Genomic DNA, 24,336 nt, shown 5'->3' on the forward strand with positions numbered 1-24,336 from the left:
TTATCGTTTATCATTTCCCCTCTAGTCATGTATTAGTAAATAATATCCTATTAATAGAAATTTGTGTACTAAAAGTAGTGATTTCCAGATTTTCCCAGCAACTTGTATAACTATGTGTTAGTATGAGTAGGCTGCATACTTCATTGTTTTATCCAAAGAGACAAGGGCAATCCTTATTCAGACTACAAAAACTAGATTTCATTGTTCTGTTTAACAAGATGCATTGAAGAATACGTACAAGGGTTAAGTTTTCTTTATTTTATTTTCTCATTTCACAGCTTCATGTTTAGCCATTTACTATTTTGTTCAAATAACAAAGAATTTCTTGCATTTTCACTTATAAAGTTGTAAAAGCTTTATTGTCATCTGTTCCAATTATACAATGTACCCATGAGTGCCAAAATCAGGAAATATTTGACAAACCCACTACCTCTATAAAGGTTCTTGTTGGAAGTCAACAAGAAGGACAGACCAATAAACAGTAGCATAAACATCTGAGGTAGAAGGATTAGTCACAGTTTTCTAGTATGAATATTTATTAACAAACAGCGCTATAGAACTAGCATTCACATTCTAAATTTTGGTGTCTATTTTGGAGTGACTTGTTCATTTCAGCTGTTTGTTCTCCTTTATAAGAGAAAGCCATCCTTTTATTCACTTGTGCCTATTTTCAGTGGATGGTAGAATGTGTGCATTTGACCACTTAAATTAGACTATCAGTGCACTTTAAGATTGTTATTATATTGAGTAGGTGGCTGCATATAGTTTTTGGGGATCTTGATTGAGATTCCTACAGCTGCACTCTCAAAACTGACTTTTGGGCTTGCAGTGGTCATTTAACTAACCCTTGTTCTGCCATCTGATGTGAACACTTCTATGCAGAAGGGCCTACCAATGTAACTTAAATGAAATAGTAAGTTTGCTATTATTCGAATTATAGTATACTGGCATGTTAGCAAATTATATCTTTGGATATAGTGTTTATGTGAAACAGGAAGCCAGCACTTCCATCTAGCCATGATACACTATTTTATGAAAGCCTGAAGTGTATAATATTAAATTAGTTCATGCCTATTGTCTCTTTTTAAAAAAACAGTTTATTTTTGCTTGGTTCATTAGAAATGAAATTTAGCTCAAACTAAATAAGGTTTTCCCTGCAATACTATAGACAGTTCAACTTGCCAGTATGAAGGGCTGCAAGTTTCAGCATCTCTAGTTAAAAGTTTTAATGGTTAGGGGCTTTAAATTATTTTTATCAGGCAAGAAAGTGGTACAGATCTAGGATCTAAAAGGTCTTGAACTAGCTTTAAGATGGAGCAAGTAAATGTAAGCCCTCATATTCCTACATTGTTTTTTCACTGAAAAAGACCACTTTCAGCTTCTAGGGGCTGTTGGGGAACAATTTTTCCAAGTTTTATGCTGCTCCACAGATATTTTAGGTTAGACGATTCTTGTGGGGTTTTTTTTGTTTTGTTTTTTTGTTTTTTTTGGGGGGGGAGACTAATACCAGAAGGGACTTGTTACGGGAAAACTTGTTACAGGAAAAAATGGCTCTGAAGCAAAGAGTTCAATACATTGATTTTTAAATATGAAGACCTTGTGGGTATTAGGGGTGGGGTTAGTAGTCCATTTTACTTTGGCATGCTATCAATTTTAAGACATGTACAGCTTGAGTGGTTTGGAGCCATGGAATTTACTCACAGCACTGAAATAAGTATAGTGTGTCTGTACTACCCTATTTCTTCCCCAAGCAAACATTTTGGGGAGCAATAGTTTATTTGAAGTTAGAAAGGGCATACTGCCACTACCACCCTTCCTGGAGAGTAAGCTGCCATTCAATTAAGACTTGTTTTTGAGTATTCTTTGAAACACCTTGTTACTTTTTCTGTATGATATCTAAGGCAGACTTCATGGATAGTTGTCATGATTTACAAGCAAGAAGTAGAATAATTACCTTATAAGGAAAGTAGCAAGAAACAAATACTGCAAACTTTTAAAAAGTGGGATTTTCAGTTAATCTGAAAGTGACTTGTTCCCAAGGTCAAACATAATCATTCTTTTACAAAGAAATTATAAGGGACACAATTTTACTATGTCATTGTATATAAAGCAACTTGAATATCAACAGATTTTTGAATTAACTGGAACCTAACCCTAGCGATATACAGAAGCCCCACTGTATTCGAAATGAGACCAGATACTACTTAACTTTTCACAAGCCTTGAATTTGTAGTTTTTTGTTTTTGTTTTTTTTTTTGGCTTTTATCTTTCTCTGAACAGTTTAGTCTCTGGAGCAGGGTCCCCAAACTAAGGCCCATGGGTCAGATGTGGCCCTCCAAGGTCATTTACCTGGCCCCCGCCCTCAGTTTTAGACTTAGGCTCACCCAAAGTCTGAAATGACTTGAAGGCACACAACAACAATACTAAGTAACTTGACTATCTCATTGGCCAGAAGCAGGCCCACATTTCCCATTGAAATCCTGATAGGTTTATGTTGGTTAAAATTGTTCTTATTTTTAAATATTGTATTGTTCTTTCACTGTTGGGAGGGAGGTTTGCACTACAAATAAGACATGTACAGTGTGCATAGGAATTTGTTCATTTTTTTTTCAAATGATAATTCGGCCCCTCAACAGTCTGAAGGATTGTGGACCAGCCCTGTGCTTAAAAAGTCTGAGGACTCCTGCTCTGGAGTATACATGTGATGTAATCACCGGAGAACACTGTAATAGTTAAACTTTGGTTTTAAGACACAGAGATAGGCCTCCATATAGGCCATCCATGTTTTACTCATTTGTATGGCAGAATAAATATAGGATTGCAGAAGTCTCAAAAGCTAACAAATGAAACTGATAGTAATGAGAGTCTAAAAACAGTTGTTCTCACCATTAGATTGCTAGTATGCCCAAGTGCTTGCATCATCAAAAGGTTACATAAACCATATGCAATATTTTGTCTTCAGTAGATAAGTAAAACCGGTGCCTCTTCAATATGTTAATCCCTAGCACGGGAAAGCTACTTTATTGCATAATGCCATATATGTAAATCCCACTGCTTCAAAAAGTCTACCGTAATTATTATGACTAGCAATTTGACTTAAGCCACACTGTTTAAAGGCAATACAATGTCAGTGTTGACTTGCTGAATATTTCTGTTAATTGCTACCAATCACAAGTCTTCACTTATAGCCACTCAAAACAGGTGGACTTTATAACAGCATACCATACCCACATAAAATATTTTAAGTGAGCTATTCAAATCAGAAATGCTGAATACACCGTCAGTTCATAACTGCAATGTTCTGCTTTTTTAAAAAAAAAATCTTATATTTAGGCTGACAGTAGTTAAGAGAGCATGTATATACAAATATAGCAAATAGTAAAAATCTAAACTTGCTCAAGTAATTTCTCCAAAGTAAGAAGGTCAAGGTTATTCAGAAAAGTATTCAGTTACATTTAATGGCTAAAAACTAATTTTTGGAGCAAAGAAAGGCACTTTGCTCACATTTGTCCATTCAAAGAAGCTAGGAAGTGCCATCCATCTTCTTCTCTGCAGCAGTTTATTGCATTTCTCCTTGTTTGTTACCCTGGCGTTACGTTCTAATTTTCCTTTTATCTTCAAAAAGGTTCTTCAGCATGTACACCTGAACAGCTGACACTACAACCATTACTGCCAGGTTAACCATGGACCAAAAGTTTACCCTGTCGAAATTGCTCTCTTGTATGTTTCTATCACGAGCTTCAAATGCTTTGAGCAGGGTCTGAATGTGGATGCTTTTGCTTAGCCTGGACTTCACACTATTGACAGATTCCTAGTAAAAAACAAGACACAAGTTTTATAACAGTATATCTTCTGAGAAAGTAGAGAAGGCTAACTACAAATTGTTATAGGTTTCTCCTTTCTGCTTAGTCCGAAAGTGAGATTAATACTCCTTGCTTGCTATTTATATGTGTCAATCCACATCATTCATTAATTTTAAATATATACCTTTTGTGTTATCATTGAACCTTGCAAGTTCATAGAAAGCTACCTTATACAAAGTCATATAATTGGACCATCTATCCCAGTATTGCCTACACTGCCTTGGCAATAATTCTCAATGGTTAAAGGCTGATGTATTCCAGCTGTCAGGGGAGACACCAGACAGAGACTCTGAAAATTTAGCATTTGATTATCCAGGTGGTTTGGAAGTAGTCCTCTTATATCTTATTCACAGTATTCCTCATGGGCATGGCCAAACCCAACAATATCAAAGTAGATTTGTTCTTTTAATTTGGTGCTTGCCATACATCTGAAATAATCATCTGGTTTAAAGAGCAGCAAACAGTGATATTCCTCACTTTGTATCTCTGTTGCTGGCACAGAGTACATCAACTAACAGCTGAAGAGGGAGCCAGCCAAAATTTGCCATGTTTCTATGATCACTCTGCATGATCAAAAGTAAAAAGAAGGAAGCATATATTTGATACAACAAAGACAGGATAGGAACATAATGGATTACACAGCCCAACAAAAATGTTTCTTTCTTGTTCATCTTGATTTTTTGGGCTTGATGGGGTTATTTGAGGGGCTGATTCAGAAAATTATGTTGGATAGACCAAATCAGCTCACGATTCTTACGTAGATAAGATTATCATGGTTTCTTATGGGTTAGAAGACGAAGACTGATATATAGCACATGTTCTGTATTTATATTTCCCCCTATACTGGGTCAATTTTTTAGAACCAGTAGATCAGATATACCCAGAAAAACTTAACATTTGAAGCACCAAAATATATGTTGGCCAGTGTTATGCACTGGCAATTGTAGAAACAGCTGTGCGGCCACTACATGCTGCATTGGCAAAGAAGAGCAAGTGAATGTAAAAAATAAATAGCCACAAGTTCCACAAACATTTCAAAGGCTGGTCATATATACATACCTGGATATCTTCCAACTTCATATCGAGAAGATCAGTGCCAGTGATATACTGCTTCCAATCTTCTTGCTCTTCATCTCCCATGTTATCTAAGATCAATTCAAAGAAAATCACCTTCTCTGACAAGGTGCTGAATGTGTTGTCAAAGCAGAACATGTAATCACCAGCTTCTGTTTCCACTCTGTGAACACAAGGTAAGGTACACACAGACAGTAAATGGTTTTCCAATCCTTTCATTATGGTATTAGATTTGTAACTTACATGCCTTGAATCTCACATATCAAGTTAGATTTGGGTGATTTCTTCTTTTCAATGCACCTCCCATGTCCCCATTCATATCTTTTAGGAGGGTCCCCCAATGATTTGGAGGCTTTTCAAATGCATTGGGAAGGAGGGTTGGAAAGTAAATTAACTTATTTTCAGTACCGTGTTTCCCCGAAAATAAGACAGTGTCTTATATTAATTTTTGCTCCCAAAGAGGCACTAGGACTTATTTTCAGGGGATGTCTTATTTTTCCATGAAGAAGAATTCACATTTATTGTTGAACAAAAAATGAACATTATATACTGTACAGTAGTTGTCGTCACAAATCAGCATAACCAGACAAACCGTGAATCCTATCAAGAATTTCTTGTTATTACTATTATTTCCATGTACTACAATCAATGGTACATATATTTACCAATCCTGCATGCTCTGGTGTTCTGTTCGGCGGGCATGCTTCCAAACAAAAACTTTGCTAGGTCTTACTTTCAGGGGAGGCCTTATATTTAGCAATTCAGCAAAACCTCTACTAGGTCTTATTTTCCGGGGATGTCTTATTTTCGGGGAAACAGGGTAGTCTCCAGACCTAAGTCTTTTCTTCCCCTTAACTTGGAAGTTTTCTTAAAGTCATCTTGCTAGTGATTTTTGTAAAATCTGAATATGGCAATATTAAACTTACGTGTGAACTCCATCTGATTTTCTCTGTTCAAAAACGAGGGTTTCATGAGTTGGTGATACAAGGTGAAAATCTACATCTAAACCTGCTCCATCTAGAACCTGGGGAAGACATAAACAGCAGACAAAAATTACACCTTTGCTCATGTTATATTATAGAGAGTTAAGTCACATAATTGTTCAATTTATTACATTTCCACGTATATTGCAGTCATCCATAATCTGTATTTTACTGAAACTTTATTTAAAAGATGTAGTTGTCAATATTATTTTAATGCATAATAATTTGAGATAAAGTTGTCTAAATGATATCGGACATAAAAGAAATGCTAAAACATCAGTATTCGCCACCATCCTCACTACCATAGAATAACTAGAATTTTTTGGCAAGATATTACAACAGGACGGTGCTCAGAAGATCATATTCCTATGAGTAAGTAACTCATTCAACATGATCCCTAGATTTTGCTATTTGCTGCTGCAACCCCTCATCAAAATTCTTCATTACTCCAGCTCTCCTTCACCGTTCTACCAATGTTGACACTGTTGGATAAAGAATGAAGAAGAAAAACAGCATAAAATGGCTTTTCAGTGGGGGAGCTTTTTTTTGTTAGATACTCTGTAAAGTGAGCAAACAAAAGAAACACATGCAAGTAAGTTGTGGCCTGCATGTTCTCAGAAATTAGGACTGAAACAGTGTCACTTCTACCTTAGCCTCTCCTACACTTCACTTTTCTGCTCATCATAGTTTCAACATCTTTGGCTTACGTGGCTTTATCTAGTCCAAATATTCTGCAGAACTTATCTGTCAGCTAGATCCATCCAATCAAACTCCTCAAACCAGTTTGACCCAGATTTCAGTTGACATCTGGCTAGGCTGTTTGCTCCCTAAAACAAACAGGAACTGTCACTATCCTTCAAGATAAAGAATGTCTGACGTGGCTTTTCAACTAGCTCATTTGACTAGCTAAGAACATTTGTTCCCCCCTAAATGTTCTTAGCTTGCAAATTAGGGGAAACCCATAGTATAGAATCACAAGAAGCTGTTTCGTTCATATAGGACTGTCAACTCAAGCTGAAGGTAGCTCTAGAGTTTCAGGCAGGATTCCTTCCTCTTCTTGCCTGGAGATCCCAGGAGGGTTAACATACAGGTGTTCAGCAAAGTAGACCCTGCTTAGTTTCCAAAATCAGTGGAGGTTGGATCTATTAAAATGAAAGGTTATATCTTTTACAGATCTACAAAGCAGTGCTTAAATGCAAAATTCGAAACACGACTAAAGGATCACAAAATGGACAGCTAAGAAATAATTTTCTCTGCACTATCATCAATCCAAGACCAATAAACAACATATGGGCTTCAATTCCAGGGGTAAACCCCATTGAAAACAGATTTATTTTCATATATACAGGCTTGTCCTCAAATGCTCAAAAGGTGGGTGTGTTGTAAATATAAATGTTTATATTTACACAGTACACACATATACAGGAAAGCCACAAGTCAGGACAGACCTCAGGTTTGCAGGATTTATCACCAGAGATAGAGACAAGTGAATCTGAACCTAAGTATTTGAATACTGAACAACCTTGTACTGACACACTAAAACCTGCTTCTGATCACCTCATAAAAAACATTCCTTATGTTAGCAGTTTAAGGTTTAGAATATATGACTCATTTTGTGCTGCTTTTGTTAAACACCTTGAAGTTCAGAGGCTGCTTCACATCAAGACATTTACCAGAAGGTCCTGATCAAATCTCTCCAGCATTTTTCTCTCCCTGATATTCAGTGAGTTTTACACACACATGACAATATCTGCATTAACAACCTGAACTGATACATGGAAGTTTGGAAAGAGAAACACCGGAATTGAATACTGTCTATACACAATGCCAGTCCATCCAATGGTGAATTGAATAGAGACTGTGGTTTCTTGGCACACTACACATAACACTAGTTAACATGGCAGCCTAATAGAGCTCTCTTGGCCAGTTTATCCCATCTCCTTTCTGGTTCCCATCCACCATTACACTACATTTAAATAATTCCACCATTTATGGATATCTATATATCTTGGCTTTGGACAATATCTTTCCTCCTGCCTTTGTCCCCAAAGACCATGTTCAAAACTGAGCTTGCCATACCCACCAGTTTTGCATTTCTAAGGCCATTCATGCACACAGGTCTGTTCCTGGTCGCTTTGCTCCATGCATCTGAGGAAACAAATGCAGAGCTGGAGCTTCAGTGCTTAAGGTTAAAGCATTTTGATATGACTTCAAGCACTGCAGCTCCATTACTTAGGCAATCCCTCATCAGAGTATGATGGCTTTCCAAGTGTAGCGGGAGGTAGGGGATAGTTTCTTGTTATATACTGGGGAAAGGGAAGGAGAAAGAACTGACTTTCTTGAATCCTGACAAGAAGAAAAAGACTTTGTGTCCAGTGACTTTCATTGTGAGCACATCTTAATTCCAAAATCTTCCAGGTTCTGATATTAAGTCAGATGTAACTTTCTCCTCCCCTTTTCCCAATATATATATAACAAAAAACTATCCCCCACCTCCACCCGGCCAGTTGGTATTCTCACAGACTACACTTTCTATTCCCAAAATAGACTACACTTTTGATTCCCAAAACATTGCCAGATGCTCATATCTATTCCCCAGCTCTTTCCCATCCTCCCACTTCACCCCAACATGGCCTTCATGTCAGGATGGCCTGGGCAACCTTTTCAGGTGGCTGCATTGGGCTTCCTGACAAGTGCCAGTTAACACCTCCCAAACAAAGGATGCCTCCAGACAACAACCGGGCTTCCTCTATGCAGCTACCCACACTGGTTGACTTTGCAGCTGCAAGGCTACTCAATGCCAACCAAGTTTGCTAATTGCAGCATTCACACTTGCTTCAAACAGACAAGGGTTCTTTCTCCTACCTTGGACATTCCACAGGTATACACACACACACACACACACACACACACTCCACTTGCCTCACTGCCAACAGAACCTCTGAAGATCTGGAAAAATGTCAGGAGAGAATGCTATTGGAACATGGCCATACAGCCTGAAAAACTCACAGCACTGAGTGGGAGTTGAAGTCCAAAACACTGGAGGCCCGGAGATTGCCCATGCCTGATATACACTGTGGAATGAATGTGGCTTGGCAGTACTTTCAACTGCCACTGCATTTGGGAGCTATACGTGTTGTCGAAGGCTTTCATGGCTGGAATCACTGGGTTGCTGTGAGTTTTCTGGGTTGTATGACCATATTCCAGAAGCATTCTCTCCAGATGTTTTGCCCACATCTATGGCAGGCATCATCTGAGGTTGTGAGGTCTGTTGGAAACTAAGCAAATGAGGTTTACATATCTGTGGGAAGGTCCAGGGTGGGAGAAAGAACTCTTGTCTGTTGGATGTGTGAATGTTGCAATTAATCACCTTGATTAGCACTGAAAAAGCCTTGCAGCTTCAAAGCCTGGCTGATTCCTGCCTGGGGAAATCCTTTGTTGGGAGGTGTTAACTGCCTTTGATTGTTTCCTGCCTGGAATTGAGTGTTCAGAGTGTTGTTCCTTATTGTAGAGGATTTTTTTTAATACTAGTACACCGATTTTGTTCATTGTCATGGCAATTGTTCTGGTGCAATTTTCCACATGCTTGTGGATTTCAGTGGCTTCTCTGTGTAATCTGACATGGCGGTTGTTAGAGTGGTCCAGCATTTCTGTGACCTCAAATAACAGGGCAATTCCAGACATGAAACAATCAGGGCCACTTAACACTTCCCAACAAAGGATTCCCCCAAGCAGGCTGAGGATGCCTGCCATAGATGTGGGTGAAATGTCAGGAGAGAATGCTTGCCATACAGCCAGGAAAACTCACAGCAACCCAATCAAGTGCCAGTTAACACCTCCCAAACAAAGGATGCCTCCAGGCAACAACAGCCGGGCTACCTCTGCAACTACCATCACTGATTGACTTTGCAGCTGCAAGGCTACTCAATGCCAATCAAGCTTGCTAACTGCAACATTCCTACTTGCCTCAAACAGACAAGAATTCTTTCTCCCACCCTGGACATTCCACAGATAGATAAACCCCACTTGCGAAGTTTTCAACAGACCTCACAACCTCTGCAGATGCCTGCCATAGATGTGGGCAAAACATAAGGAGAAAATGCTTCTGGAACATGGCCATACAGCCCGGAAAACCCAAAGCAACCCAGTCATTCCGGCCATGAAAGCCTTCGACAACATATAAAACCTCTGAAGATGCCAGCCACATATGCAGGCGAAACGTCAGCACTGAGTGGGAGTTGGAAGTCCAAACATCTGGAGGGCCGAAGCTTGTCCATGCCTGATCTACACTGTGGAATGAATGCGGTTTGGCAGTACTTTCAACTGCCACTGAATTTAGGAGTTATATTTCGGCGAGGCGACAGTCTTCCTTGGCCACAGACCTTGCCAAACTACAATCCCCGCGATTCCACAGCTTTGATCGGCTAAATCCCGCGGTGCAGATGCAGCCTGGAGAGCCCAAACTCCCCTCCCTCCGTCTCTCACCTGGTACTCGATCTCCAGCGAGGCCTCTTTCTGCATGGGCTGGAAGAAGCACTCTTTCCGGCCGGCGGGAAGCGTGAACGTGAAGTCGCTGTCGAAGGCGGTGGCGAAGCCACAAGAGGCCGGCGGCAGCAGCAGGAGCAGCCAGAAGGGAGCCTCCATCCTCGCCGCCTTTCCCAAAAAAGCCTCGAGAAGGACTTTTCCCTCCTTGCACTTTCCACAGAACTCTTCAGGGCACGCGCCCCACGATGCACCGCGCCGGGAGGCTAGCTAATCTATTTCAGCCCTGTGGAGGACAAGCGAGTCCTTCTTCCCTTTTTTGTCATTTGGTTAAGCCGGGCGTGCAAAGCGCTGTGGGAAATGTAGTCCTCTCATGCTGAAAATAGAGCGCAAACAAGGAGGTGGGGCTAGGAAAAACACTACGACTCCCAAGTGGCTTGCGGAGAGGCAATGCAATTGGCCATTCGCTGCCACTCGCCGACGCCCTTTCCTATTGGCCCGCGCGGTTCGAACATAGGAAGAAGTGATATACAGACGGGTCGTCCCGAGGGCCAAATTAGTGAAGAGAAAGATTCTAGCTGTGTGCATGCAAGGTAAGTGAGTGGCCTGTTGTCTTCTTTGTCTTCTCCCTGGACTTTGTTGTTACATTATTATTATTATTATTATTGTATGCCTCCAAGGCATTGCCTGACTTAATGGCGACGCTGAGGCGAACCTGTAATTCGGTTTCCTTGGCCAGGTTTGTCAACAGAGGAGTGAGTTGCTTTTGCCTGGTTCTGAAGGGAAGGGAGGGAGGGGGGGGGGGAATGATGAGGCGTTGCTAAGCAACGGGAGGCCCTCTGGTCTGGAACCCGCGCCTCCAAGGCGGTTCTTTGTGCGCCTGAGAGCAAAGGTCCAGAAGTAGGTAGACATGCAAAGCCGCTACAACTCCCAGGCTTCCCTATCAACGAGCCTATATCAGCTAAAGTGGTGTCATTTCTACACAGATGAAAGCATGTCCTATTCACTCCTTCCCAAATGAGGCTGCATCTACACCAAACATGGGCAAACTTGGGCCCTCCAGGTGTTTTGGACTTCAACTCCCACAATTCCGAACAATTCCAGCTGTTAGGAATTGTGAGAGTTGAAGTCCAAAACACCTGGAGGGGCCTAGGTTTGCCCATGCCTGGTCTACACTGTGGAATTTATGCAGTTTAACACTTCTTGAACTGCCCTGGCTCAGTGCTAGGGAAGCTTGGGAGTTGTAATTTGCTGAGGCTCCAGTTTCATCAAACTGTCTTAAATCCTGTGCTGTGTTTTTTTTTAAATTTTGAATATGTTTTGATGGAGTTTAACTGTGTTTTTTTAGTGCTGTTTGTGTTCAATTCTCTTTTAATGCTTGCATATTTGTATATTTTACATTGTATACTAATGCTCCTAGTGGTGCAGGAGGTCAAACCACTGAGCTGCTGAACTTGCTGACCAACTGCTCCATGCAGTTATGCTGGCCACATGACCTTGTCTACAGACAACGCCGGCTTTTCGGCTTAGAAATTTAGATGAGCACCAACCCAAGTCGGACACGACTAGACTTAATGTCATAGGAAAACATTTACCTTTACTACCTTTGTGACTGCATTTCCCCCTACGAACCTGCACAATCTCTTCGTTTGTTGGGGGAGGCCCTCTTCTCGCTTCTGCCTCCGTCACAAGTGCGGTTGGTGGGGACAAAAGAAAGAGCCTTCTCCATGGTGGCCCCCCTAATCTGCAGCTCACTCCCCAGGGAGATTAGGCAAGCTCCCACCCTGGTAGCATTTAGGAAGAGCTTGAAAATCTGGCTCTTCAAATAGGCCTTTGGATAAGGATCGCCCATCTCCATGATAAATCTTGTATTTGTGACCATTTCCTTATCAGTTGCACTTTTCTTGCTTTGTTAACTTGACATAGCTACAGAGTCCATCCCCATTCCAAGTTGCTCTCTCACGAATTTGCAGCACTTTATCAACTACCTCTTGTTTACAAAACTCACTTGGTGCACTTTGTTTTTATGACTTTTATTTTCGTGTTTAAATCATGTTTTATTAAGCTTGCCATTTTATCTTTATATGTTAATGTCTAACATTTTATAATCGTGTGTGTTTTTTCATTAGATGTGTTTTATTTTGTTTATTGTATTTACCTTGGCTCGACCCCATGTAAGCTGCCCGGAGTCCCTTCAGGGAGATGGAGGTGGGGTATAAAAATAAAGCTATTATATTATTATTACTATACTAATGCTTTTATGTCAAGCCATGTTGAGTCCCCTTTGTGAAAGATAAAGCACGGTATCTAGATCCATTTCAGTCTGGTTTCAGGCCTAGCTATGGAACAGAAACAGGTTCGGTCGCCTTGATGGATGACCTGCACAGAGAACTAGACAGGAGGAGTGTGTCCCTGTTGGTTCTCCTGGATCTAGCCTAGTAGAACCTTTTAACATTGTAAAAGTATCTATGCCGACATGTACATGTATGTAGGCCCTGTACCAGCTTTCATAACTTCATACTTCACAAAGGAGCCTAGCAAACATATGTCCCATGTCTTTTTTTGGAGCAGTTTCCTCAGTTGTTCCATTTCTTGGCATTGATCATGGTTTTTCATTATGGATGCATTTGCACAAATTACATGTCCTTCATAAATGAAGATTTGTAACAACCTTTTGAAATTGGTTTGCAAACAGTAGTTAGAAGTTTATATTGATCATTACTAATGATAAGAAAATGGCCAGGAGATTTAAATGGGGGCATAATGAAAAGCAATTATTAAAACAATGTCTATATTGAAACAGGTCTGTTCTTCAAACAGTGAAAGTTGTTTTATTATTGCTTCCTTAGGTACATTTTATATTAGACAAATGTATAATACCAATGGAACCTAACGCATGGACCTCTCATGAGCTTGGTGATAATGAAGAGTATTTACTTGCAAATGTTGTGGCATTAAGAAAGCGACTAAGAAAAACGGAAAGAAATTTGCAAAACCTGGGAGAAGAACTTGATAGGTACTACTTATGCATTCATCTATGTCAACCTCATGTATAAGTTGAGAGCATGTTTTGGGGTCAAAATTGTGGATTTTCACATGATCCATGGGCAAGTTGAAAATAGAACTTAGATAGAGGTATTCTGTAACAGGGCTCTTGGGCATTTTCTACCAGGGCATGTAAGGGAGGGTTGGCATTTTAAACAAAGATCTGCTTGGAAGGACTGCTTTCTGCATCCAAGCATCACCTCCTGTAACAGAAATGCACCCTTCCTGTTCCTTGGCAGCAGATTTAAAGAGCTCTGATGAAGCATGGAGAATGTATGCTTGTTTGTGTGTGCATCGGCATTTATTTTGCAGGATACTGTTTCCTGTAATAGAAACACGTGCACACTCCACACACTTGTTCCAGTTTTAAAGAGCCCTGTTGAGGCAGGGAAAGTGTGTGCTTGTTTGTGTGTTCCTATATCTTTTTCAAGAGGTTTTGCTGCCCTTAACAGAAACATCCCCCACATGCAAACACTGCTCAATCATTTTAAAGATTCCCTTCGAGGTAAGGAGAGTGCTTGCTTGCTTGCTTGTGTGCTGTGTTGTCTTTTGCAGGAGACTGTGCTGCTTTTAACAGAAACATCCCTTCCACACTCTCCACTTCTTAGCTGGAGATTTAAACAGTTCTTCTGAGGTATGGAAAGTGTGAAGGGAATCATTGTTTGCTTTATGTTCAAATTGACTTCTTTCAGAACAGTATTACCATATAGACCTGTGTATAAATTGACCCAAGTTTTTAAGTCAATTTTTGGCACACATACGTTTGACTTATACACAGGTATATGTGGTATGTGTATATAGAATTAACTGTGTTTTTTAATTAACATGGTTGCTTTAAATTCTATTATTTTTGTCAAAATGTTGATCTATCTTGTCAGAAGAATAATTGCAAGGGAAGGGAAAATACTGATATATTTGTTTTTCTTTCATTCTAGTTCATATAATTTAGATGTCAGCACTCATGATGGAGAGCTTGAGATTTTAAGAATCGAAGATCTTACTGATCAAAGTGAACTAAATACTTCTTCAGCTGATAATACTGGGAGTAAAGTGACTTGTCACAACATGGATTCTTCATGGAAACTCAGAAACAAAGTAAGGAGTTGATGAGCACATATTATAGTTGTTTGTTCTTGCATTTTATATGTTAGACACTTATTGACTTAGATTTCATTACTGATCATAAAAGTAAGAGGAGCAGCTCACTTTAGTTTATGTTGTCACAACATGGTGTATGTTGTTTTCTAGTATCATTCAGTATCTATTGAAAAAAACATGGAAGAGGAAAATGAACTACTAAGGGAAAAACTGACTGTAGTCCGTGAAAAGAATGCACTGTTGACTTCACAAAATCATGATTTAATGACTGAAAATGAAAATTTAAACTTTGAATTGAACCAGACAATAGCACAAGTAAGTATCTTAATAACATGCATGTCTGAAGATATACTGTGTTACTCATTTGATATAACACAAATGTTTTAGAATAGAATGATAAAAATGTGCAGTTTTCTCTCTCTTTTTTTTGGTCTCACGTGTGCACATATATCCACACCAAAGTTGTCTTGTACTATTGCCAGTGTGAGAACACAATTTTGGAACTCATTGAATAATTATATAACACAGTCAGCCCCCCATATTTGCAGATTCAATTATTTGTAAATTTAATTAAAATAATGTTCTCTCTAGTAATTCTTAGTTCCTCTAGTTCAACTCTGTGGTCAAATTAACACTGAAGGAACTAGAGAAATATTCAGAATTGAATATATACCATTATGATCAGTTAAATATCATTTAATAGTTTTGATTTTTAAAACTGGATCATGTGTCAGTTAAAAAACAAAAGTAGCATAACAAAGATTTCTAATTACAAACTAACAAAGTAATTATCAACAACTGCATGTGGAAATTTATAGTAATTTTAAATTCATTTTTAGGTATCTGTCCTTGAATCTGGTTTGGGTGCACGCTCAGTCAGCATTCCAGTATTAGAAGAACAGATAGCAAGTTTGGAAGCAGAGATGCAAGCCAAGGACAATATTCTGAAGTAGTGAATCCTTTTTGTTTGTTTTATTACTTTTTGATTTCCATTATTTGTGGAAATTTAAACTTTATCTCACATGCACACACCGTTCTTACTCTTACCATTGAAAGAAAATATTGGGTGTGTTGCGAAACAATATTTTTGAAAGCAATGCCTCAATATGTCTGTGGAAAGCCTGAACACACTTATCTAATTCACTTGTTACTGTGTATAATGAGGATAGGATAATAACTGATACTAGAATCTGGCCAGTAGCAATAACTAGAGAGTCCTATAGTGTTTATTTATATATTTATTTCTATCCCGCTTTTCTCCCAGGGGTGGGATTCAAAGCGGCGTACAACATATAAAATTCATACAAATACATTCGACTGCAATACATAATCAGATTAAGACATCATATCCTTAATATAAAAAAACCCAATTAACATATCAAATAAAACTATTTATGGTTATTGTGAATATTTAGGGACATTGAAATGAACATTGCTTTTCCTTTAATCTAGAACCCTTAGATATATATACTTATGTATGTCAAGGGCAGGTTTGGGGGCCAAAATTATGAATTTTGATATGAAGTATGGATAAATAGTCATTCCACAGAGAGGGAAAAGCATCAAAGAGGGTGGGGGCAGCCACCTCTGGCCATCACTGCCATTTCTCCACCCAGGCATACAAAAAAGTTGGAAGTGGTGTCATGATGGAGAGAGTAAAGGAGATTGGTGCGTCTTTTAGGTTCTCCCAGGACAGTCTAATCCAGCCATGGGCAAACTTCGGCCCTCCAGGTGTTTTGGATCAACTCCTAGAAGTCCCAGTCAGCTTACTGGCTGTTAAGAATTGTGGGAGTTGAAGTCCAAAACACCTGAAGGACTGAAGTTTGCCCATCTCACCTTTTGCTACTTCACACAGAGAAAGGGATGGTTCCTTCTTAAGTACATAAGTTTGATAAGAGTGATAAAAGTTAAGCTACAGTACTCATATTGATCCATGGATCAGTCAACCCATTTTTTACTATATATGTTTTGACTTCTACATGGAAATATATGGTAAATCTACTGACCTTAGTGAAATTTTCTTCTAAACCAATGTAAATAGAATCATGTTACTCAAAGTTGTGGCCTTTGTCTCTGACACACAGATGAGAAGATCAGAAGTATCTGCTTCTGACTTAAATCAGTTTCTTGTGATAGCTGATATTAAGGAGCTATGATTTCTCGATGGTTTCAGGATTTAAAATAATTTGATCCTTCCGTGTTCTAACTTACAATAGTTAAAACAAATCATTTCCCCTAAGAACATATCTCACTATATGAGATATATATATAATTACCAGTAGTTTACAACCAGAAGCAAAAGCCTCCAAACTCTTGTGCTATGAAAATGAGGTTTCTGTGAAAATTCAGAATTTCTAACATTTGAATTGTCTCATTGGTTTATCAGAAGCATATTTGTATCTAAATCGTTAATTTCTTTTTGGAGTGAGTCGATGTCAATGTTATTAATAAATGTATTTGGAAATGTTTATAATAGAAACTTGTTGGGAACTGGAATTGGGATATAAATTAACATCTTGTCAGTAATAACATGCCCTTGCGTGAAAAATAATAATCAAAATAATTTTTCACTATATATTTTTTACCAAAGCAACCAAGGCACAAAGTATTCAATTATTCTACTGAACAACCTGTTTCAAAAACCCAGAGGTCTCATTAGAGCCGCAGACCATTCATTGTAAATTATCATTGCCTGGTTCAAAGGGCCAGACTATACATTAGTACTATTCTATTGTTACTGTGAAAGGAAATCATTGGGCACCTGTACTTTTCTACCTTTTCTTTCAGTTTGAGTATACAGATCAATACTAAACACAAGAAAACAGTACTGTTTCATGTCCTTAATGAGATATATTTGCAATGAAGTTTTTTAATATAGTTATGTGTTCTTTTTCTGATTTGTTGTTAGAGATGCAGAAGATAAATTACAACAAAGCCGGAAAATGATAATGGAAAAAGATTATGCTTTTCAGAAACTAAAAGAGGAATATGCAGAAATGGAACTTGATTTTATTGAACGGACCAGACAAGGAAAAAGGTGACAGATCATATGACAAAACTGGCTTTGTTAATGCTTGATAATATATCTGTTTTAAGGTGCATTTTTAAAAACACAAACGTCATCATTTTCTTTTAGAAGCAATCCAGGTTTCTAAAAATCTAAATGAAAAGCTTGATAAATGTGTCCTAAAAGAAATTCGAAAGTGGGTACTCATTCAACATAATTTGGTGAGGGAGATTCACACAGTCCGTTATTTTACTACTCCCTACTATGAGGAAGCAGAGGGAATGTGATAGTTTAAGGCTAAAGCAAACCTATTTCTAATCTTTCTAGTCAAATGGGATGCCTTCGGTTGTGCAAAAACTCAGCATTTAAGGGGAAATAGCAACTCCTGATATTTCAGATGTTTATCCATTTCAGCTTTATTCGTAAAAGTTGAATCATTAAGTGCTTTAAAATAAATAAAAATGCAGTTGATTATTCATGATATTGTGTTTTAGTCAACAGTCACACTTACTTGTGATCTATGTACTTGGGCAAGAGGATGCTGTTGTGCTTCAAGCCTTATTCATATTTTGCTATGTGGGGATTGTTCATTGTAGGCTAATTTTAGCTTTTAAGATACTCACAGAATAGTATCCTATCAATTCAAATGTTTATATTTGTAAATGCCATAAGAATTTTAATTGATATATATTTGAAGAAAATGAAATGCTGCAAAAAAGCAAATCTCTTGTTACCATCCTGTTCCTATTTATTTAATACTTTGCTTTGTGTGAATAATGACATGGTTGCTTTACTTGGCTAATTTAAAAGTGAGTTATTTCTTTCACTTAAAGAACTGAGCAGCAAAGAAATGAAGCTCTGTATAATGCTGAGGCACTCACAAGAACTTTTAAAAGATACAAAGTAAAAATAACTGATCAGCTGGAAAAGGTGAGTTATGATTTCAGAAAGTTGATCATTTTAATAGAACGGGTTGCTGTGTGTTTTCTGGGCTGTATGGCCATGTTCCAGAAGCATTCTCTCCTGACATTTTGCCCACAATTATGGCACGCATACTCAGAGGTTGTGAGGTGTCTTGGAAACGAGGCAAGTGGGGTTTATATATCTGTGAAAAGTCCAGGGTGCAAGAAAGAACTCTTGTCTGCTTGAGGCAAGTGTGAATGTTGCAGTTAATCACCTTGATTAGCATTGAATGGCCTTGCAGCTTCAAAGCCTGGCTCTGATTGATTCATGTCTGGAATTTCTCTGTTTTCTGAGTGTTTTTCTTTATTTACTGTCCTGAATTTTGAGTTAATACTGTAACATTCACACTTGTCTCAAGCAGACAAGTGTACTTTCTCCCACCCTATAAATCCCACTTGCCTAGTTTCCAACAGACCTCACAACCTCTGAGGATGCCAGCCATAGATGTGGACAAAACGTCTGGAGAGAATGTTTCTGGAACATGGTCATACAGTCTGGAAAACTCCCAGCAACCCAGTGATTCCAGCCATGAAAACTTTCGACAACTCATTTTAACAGAATGTTTAAAGAAATTAATTTGTGCAGTTGTGTTTTGCTGCTGAAAGTGAGATTGCTAGAAGGGACGTTCACCTAGTAAAGGATGGGTAAAATGCAGCCAACTGGATGTTTGAGGATTCTAACTCTTCTCATTCTGAACACCTGGATATGCTAAAGAGAGCGATAGTCCAACAAGAGCTGGGGCTGGTGGTCTGCACTTTGCCCGCTTCCGGGCTGTACGACCATGGGAAACAAAAAGTGCTTATGTTAACAGCCAGTATTACTGTTAATGATATATTAGTACCTTTGTGCAGGGGTAGCAATACAAGCAAAAAAAAGTTTCTTCATTGTGTCACAATGAAAGAGTTCATTCATTATGTCAGAATGAAAGAGTTCACACCACTACAAACGTATTTGAAAGTAACATACAAGATTGTGCAGTTTGTTATCTGAAACTGAATGCCTCACAACAGTATGCTAACATGTTTATTTATTTATTTATTTATTTATTTATTTATTTTATTTACAGTATTTATATTCTGCCCTTCTCACCCCGAAGGGTGGATCACATTGCACACATATAAGGCAAACATTCAATGCCATAACATAGAACAGAGACAAAGACAGACGCAGGCACGGGCTGGCCTCGAACTCATGACCTCTTGGTCAGAGTGATTTGTTGCAGCTGGCCGCTGTCCAGCCTGCGCCATCTATCCAGCCTGCGCCGTCTATTTTGTAGGATAGATGCATATCTGAGGATGCATCTATCCTACAAAATTAATGTAGTTTGACATCATTTTAACTGTCTTGGCTCAATGCTATGGAATCCTGTGAATTGTAGTTGTACAAGTCCTTTAGGCTCTTCTGCAAAAAAGTGTGTTGATGCTTTACAAAACTACAACCCCTAGCATTCCATAACTCTGAGTCGTGGCAGTTTAAATGTTGTCAAACTGTGTTAATTCTGCAGTGTAGATGGATGCACCTTGAGAAGAAGGCTCTTCTTCCCTAGGCTCTGGAGCTCCCTTCCTAAGAGGTTAAGACTAGCACCCACTTTACTCTATTTCTGTAAACAGCTGAAGTAGTGGTTTTTTTTAAAAAAAAATTCAATAAGTCTTTTGGATCTGTTTAATTAGGTGAGGCAGGCTTTATACAGTGTGCTGGACTTTCTATTTGTTTTTGTTGTGCTGTTGCACCTTTATCACAGGTGCTTTTAATCAGTATTTTATTTTTATAATTTGATCTCTTTCTAACTTTTGCGGTTTGCAAATTTTTAACTATTTTTAAACTGTTAGTAAATCATTTTGCTTCCCAATTTGGGAGGAAAGTCATGATATAAATATAATAGGATATTATAATAATAATAATAATAATAATAATAATAATAATGGAAAACTGAACTGTTCGTTGGAAATGAAAGCTATGGACTTGTCAACATCAGAAGAGGAATTTTCCAGGGAGACTCATTGTCCCCTCTGCTTTTCATTATTGCCATGATCCCTCTGTCAACAATCTTACAAAAAACAAATCTCTGCTATCAAACATCTAAGAAATCTCACAAAATTTCGCATCTGATGTACATGGATGACCTGAAGCTGTATGGGAAAACGGAAACTGAAATCCAGTCTCTGACTAACACTGTCCGAATTTTTAGCAGTGATATCAGCATGGAGTTTGGTTTGGACAAATGTTCGACAGTGGCATTGAAGAAGGGAAAAATCATTGAAAGTGAGGGCATAAATATGCCCAATGGCCAAACAATAAAGTGTCACCAGCCAGAGGCGTATAAATATCTGGGCATATTACAGCTGGACAACATCAAGCATGAACATGTGAAAACTGTGGTCAGCAAAGAATACACACAAAGGGTCAGAAAAATTCTCAAAAGCAAGCTCAATGGAGGCAACACCATCAAGGCCATAAACACCTGAGCCATACCTGTCATAAGATATACTGCTGGCATTATAAATTGGACACAGGCAGAACTGGATAATTTGGACAGAAAAACAAGAAAACTCATGACCATTCATCATTCACTGCACCCTCGCAGTGATGTAGACCGGCTATATCTGCCTAGAAGATCAGGGAGCAGAGGACTCTTACAAGCAAAACAAGCAGCCAAAGAAGAAGAAAATGCCCTGGCAGAATATGTAAAGCAAAGTGAAGAACCTGCTTTGATTGAAGTCAAAAATCAAACTCCTCAAAGGACCGCAGACAAAAAAACAGTACAAGAAATCCGCACTACAAACTAGAGCTGACAGCTGGCACAACAAAACATTGCATGGAAAGTTCCTTGACAAAATTGAAGGAAAAGCTGATAAGGAGAAGACCTGGCTCTGGCTCACAAATGGGACCCTTAAGAAGGAGACAGAAGGCCTGATCCTTGCAGCCCAGGAGCAAGCCATCAGAACAAATGCAATTAAGGCCAAGATCGAAAAATCAGTTGATGACCCAAAATGCAGACTCTGCAAGGAAACCGACGAAACCATTGACACCAGACATCACAGTTGTGGAAAAGAAAAAGGTTTGGATCATTGATGTTGCCATCCCAGGTGACAGTCGCATTGACGAAAAACAACAGGAAAAGCTCAGCCGCTATCAAGACCTCAAGATTGAACTTCAAAGACTCTGGCAGAAACCAGTGCAGGTGGTCCCGGTGGTGATGGGTACACTGGGTGCCATGCCAAAAGATCTCAGCCGGCATTTGGAAACAATAGGCATTGATAAAATTACGATCTTCCAACTGCAAAAGGCCACCCTACTGGGATCTGCGCGCATCATCCGTAAATACATCACACAGACACTTGGGAAGTGTTCGACTTGTGATTTTTTGATATGAAATCCAGCATATCTATCTTGTTTGCTGTGTCATACAATATAATAATAATAATAATAATAATAATAATAATAATAATAATAATAATAATAATAATAATACAGGAATAATAATTTGACATTTAAAAATATACATGATGGAATTGGCACTTCAAAAAGATTCTATTTTGTTTTTCTTTCAATCTAAAATTATAAGTAACAAAATACTTGCTAATAAATATAGAGTAGACTTTAAAAATATCCCACAAAAAAGGGAGACCAAATGCCTCTTACAGTTGGATAGTTTCCACTCATGGAGGCTAACGGGCTCCTTTTTTTTCCTCAGCAGCTTTGGTGCTATTACTTAAGCTTCAGGAATACATTGAGGTTTAAGAGATAATAAAGAAGGCTCAGATCTGTTCCTCGGGCGTATTCAAGGACAGATCAGTAATCGTATTCTCCGCTTTGTGTTCAGAGAACAGCAGGCCCTGATCCCTTTATAGTGGCCTGCAGGTTGGGCTAATTTGGATATGCTGCTTATTTGTTTTGATGCTATCCTAAAGGATCCTATTAATCCTAAAGGATACTTTGAAGAAGTGGGCATTGATTTTTGTATTCTGATGTGAAAATGTGCCCCCACACAACAGACATCATCCTTTGGATTTTGTGCACTGAAGTACCAGATTTAGTTACAGGGACAGGTGTATTGGGAATATTGGGCACTAAACATATAGGCCTCCCTCCCATAGCAGTGGAGGTCTCCTGGCCACCAGGATACTGGCTTGTTCAAACCAAAACTAAACCTAATCTATTTGTCTAGTTAACAGCAGGTAAATTTATTGTTGGATTTTTTTAAAAATTCAGGTTCAACAGGAAGAACAGATTTTAGAAAGAAATTTAATGAACTGTGTTAAAGAAAAGGAAAAGCTACAAGCAAAATGTGATAGCTATAAAAGTGAGCTTGAAAACCTGAAGGAACGAGTGAGGTATTTGCATATTTACATTTCCTGGTGGAAAATATTACTACAATCATTTTATAAGTTCTTTTCTTGCTTGAATAGTTTGGCCCTCTGATATTAGGTTTGTGGTTAATGAACATGAATGCACAACCAGTTCAATTTATGCTACAGCTCACTAAGCAACAAAATTGCATTGTGATTGATTTTAGATATAAAACATTTCCTTACCTCTTCACAAATAATGAGAGGGACCCGGTTTTACTGTGCTATGGCAATACTAACTGGCTGGGTTTCTAGTAGTCAGATGTAGTATGTGTTTTCTGGCTGAATAGGTTCCCACAGTTTTCTTCTTTTACTAGTCCACCATTTTGATGTCCATTTGAATCAGTTTTACTTAGTTTCAGACAGAAAATATATAGATTTGGAATTTTTAATAACTGATTAAGTGACTTTGCTTGCTTCATAAAGCATACAAAGAGAACAAAATACTTGTTAACGACCAACTTGTGAGAAGGCATAAATAAATTGTGTTATGGGTTTCAGTGTTTGAAATAGGATTCTGTGTTTTCTACAATATTTCTTCAAAATGCCTGATGGAATTAATGTCATTTGGCATTAGGCAGTTTCAATAGATCCATGTTACTGCGGGTATGGTAAAGAGCCATATGGCTGCTCCAAAATTGTGCCCAGTTGGTCCCTTCCTGATATATTTCTGTGACCATCAAGTAATGACCTTTTTATTTAGGAAGACATTTGTTTTTAATAGGTTGCACAGGTAGAGTTTTTAATAGGGCATCGTATTTCTATTGTATTATATTTTAAATGTTTTAACTTTGTATTACTAATTCTTTTAGTTCTATGGTACTATGTATTTTAAATGGCTGTATGTAGCTTTGAATCCCATGATGAGAGAAGGTGGGATTCAGATTAAATAAATACATTGATTTTCTTTTCTAAAAAATATTCTCTCAAGGTTTCAGTTTTTACCTTTTTATTTCTCAGTGGAAAGCAACTTAGGTGGATTCATAAGCATCCCTGGTTTTAATTTGTTCCAGAGTTTTGCCTAAATTTCTTTCTGTCACAGAAAAGAAGGGGAAGCATTATAAATTAAATCTTTCATACTTTGGATATTTTTGCTGAACTTTTCTCCTTTTGTATTTGTTTAGACAGTTAATTGAAGAAAATTGTATTGGAAAGGAACGCCTAATGTGTTTCGAAGCCAAAAGTTCTGAAATGGAATTGCTGCTGAAACATTCCCAGCAAAAGATCCAGATGCTTGAAAATAAACTTCATGACCAAGACAGAATACTTAAAGAGAAAAGTGCCCTTCTTAATGAAAATGCTGGCTTAAAAGCACTTGTTGCAGAGCAACAGGGTCACCTTAAGTCATACAGTAAAGACATTGAGAATTCAAAAATCGAACTTAAAACCTTAGAAAATGTTATTTCCCGATTGTCTCAGAGCTCATTGAAAGAGGTACCGTAATTTTGTTTAAATTGTTGCAATGCCATCAG

General features: G+C 38.3%; 2 protein-coding genes across 6 annotated transcripts in view; one reads left to right on the top strand and one right to left on the bottom strand.

Moving 5' to 3' along the window:
* Positions 1–243: 243 nt before the first annotated feature.
* Positions 244–10,712, bottom strand: tmed5 (transmembrane p24 trafficking protein 5). Its single transcript, XM_003220052.4, has 4 exons — positions 10,406–10,712; positions 5,864–5,961; positions 4,923–5,100; positions 244–3,811 (listed from the first exon to the last, which is right to left on the bottom strand). Exons 1-4 carry the CDS (start codon positions 10,562–10,564, stop codon positions 3,593–3,595), a joined length of 654 nt encoding a protein of 217 aa, XP_003220100.2. The 5' UTR covers positions 10,565–10,712; the 3' UTR covers positions 244–3,592.
* A 143-nt stretch (positions 10,713–10,855) lies between these two features.
* The window catches only part of ccdc18 (coiled-coil domain containing 18), a 45,731-nt gene continuing 32,250 nt past the window's right edge, over positions 10,856–24,336 (top strand). The window contains exons 1-9 of one of the 5 annotated variants that reach the window (XM_008109167.3): positions 10,856–10,995; positions 13,252–13,418; positions 14,383–14,542; positions 14,696–14,860; positions 15,385–15,494; positions 17,454–17,582; positions 18,386–18,482; positions 22,728–22,849; positions 23,989–24,298. In XM_008109167.3, the coding sequence (XP_008107374.2) occupies positions 13,285–13,418; positions 14,383–14,542; positions 14,696–14,860; positions 15,385–15,494; positions 17,454–17,582; positions 18,386–18,482; positions 22,728–22,849; positions 23,989–24,298 (1,227 nt within the window). In that variant the 5' untranslated portion in view covers positions 10,856–10,995; positions 13,252–13,284. Of the gene's footprint in view, positions 10,996–12,527; positions 12,611–13,251; positions 13,419–14,382; positions 14,543–14,695; positions 14,861–15,384; positions 15,495–17,453; positions 17,583–18,385; positions 18,483–22,727; positions 22,850–23,988; positions 24,299–24,336 lie in introns of those variants that run through there. The other 4 variants (XM_062979534.1, XM_062979533.1, XM_062979532.1 and 1 more) reach the window with 4 other exon arrangements.

This window comes from Anolis carolinensis, chromosome 4 (genome assembly GCF_035594765.1).
Source record: "Anolis carolinensis isolate JA03-04 chromosome 4, rAnoCar3.1.pri, whole genome shotgun sequence".
Classification (NCBI taxonomy): domain Eukaryota; kingdom Metazoa; phylum Chordata; class Lepidosauria; order Squamata; family Dactyloidae; genus Anolis; species Anolis carolinensis.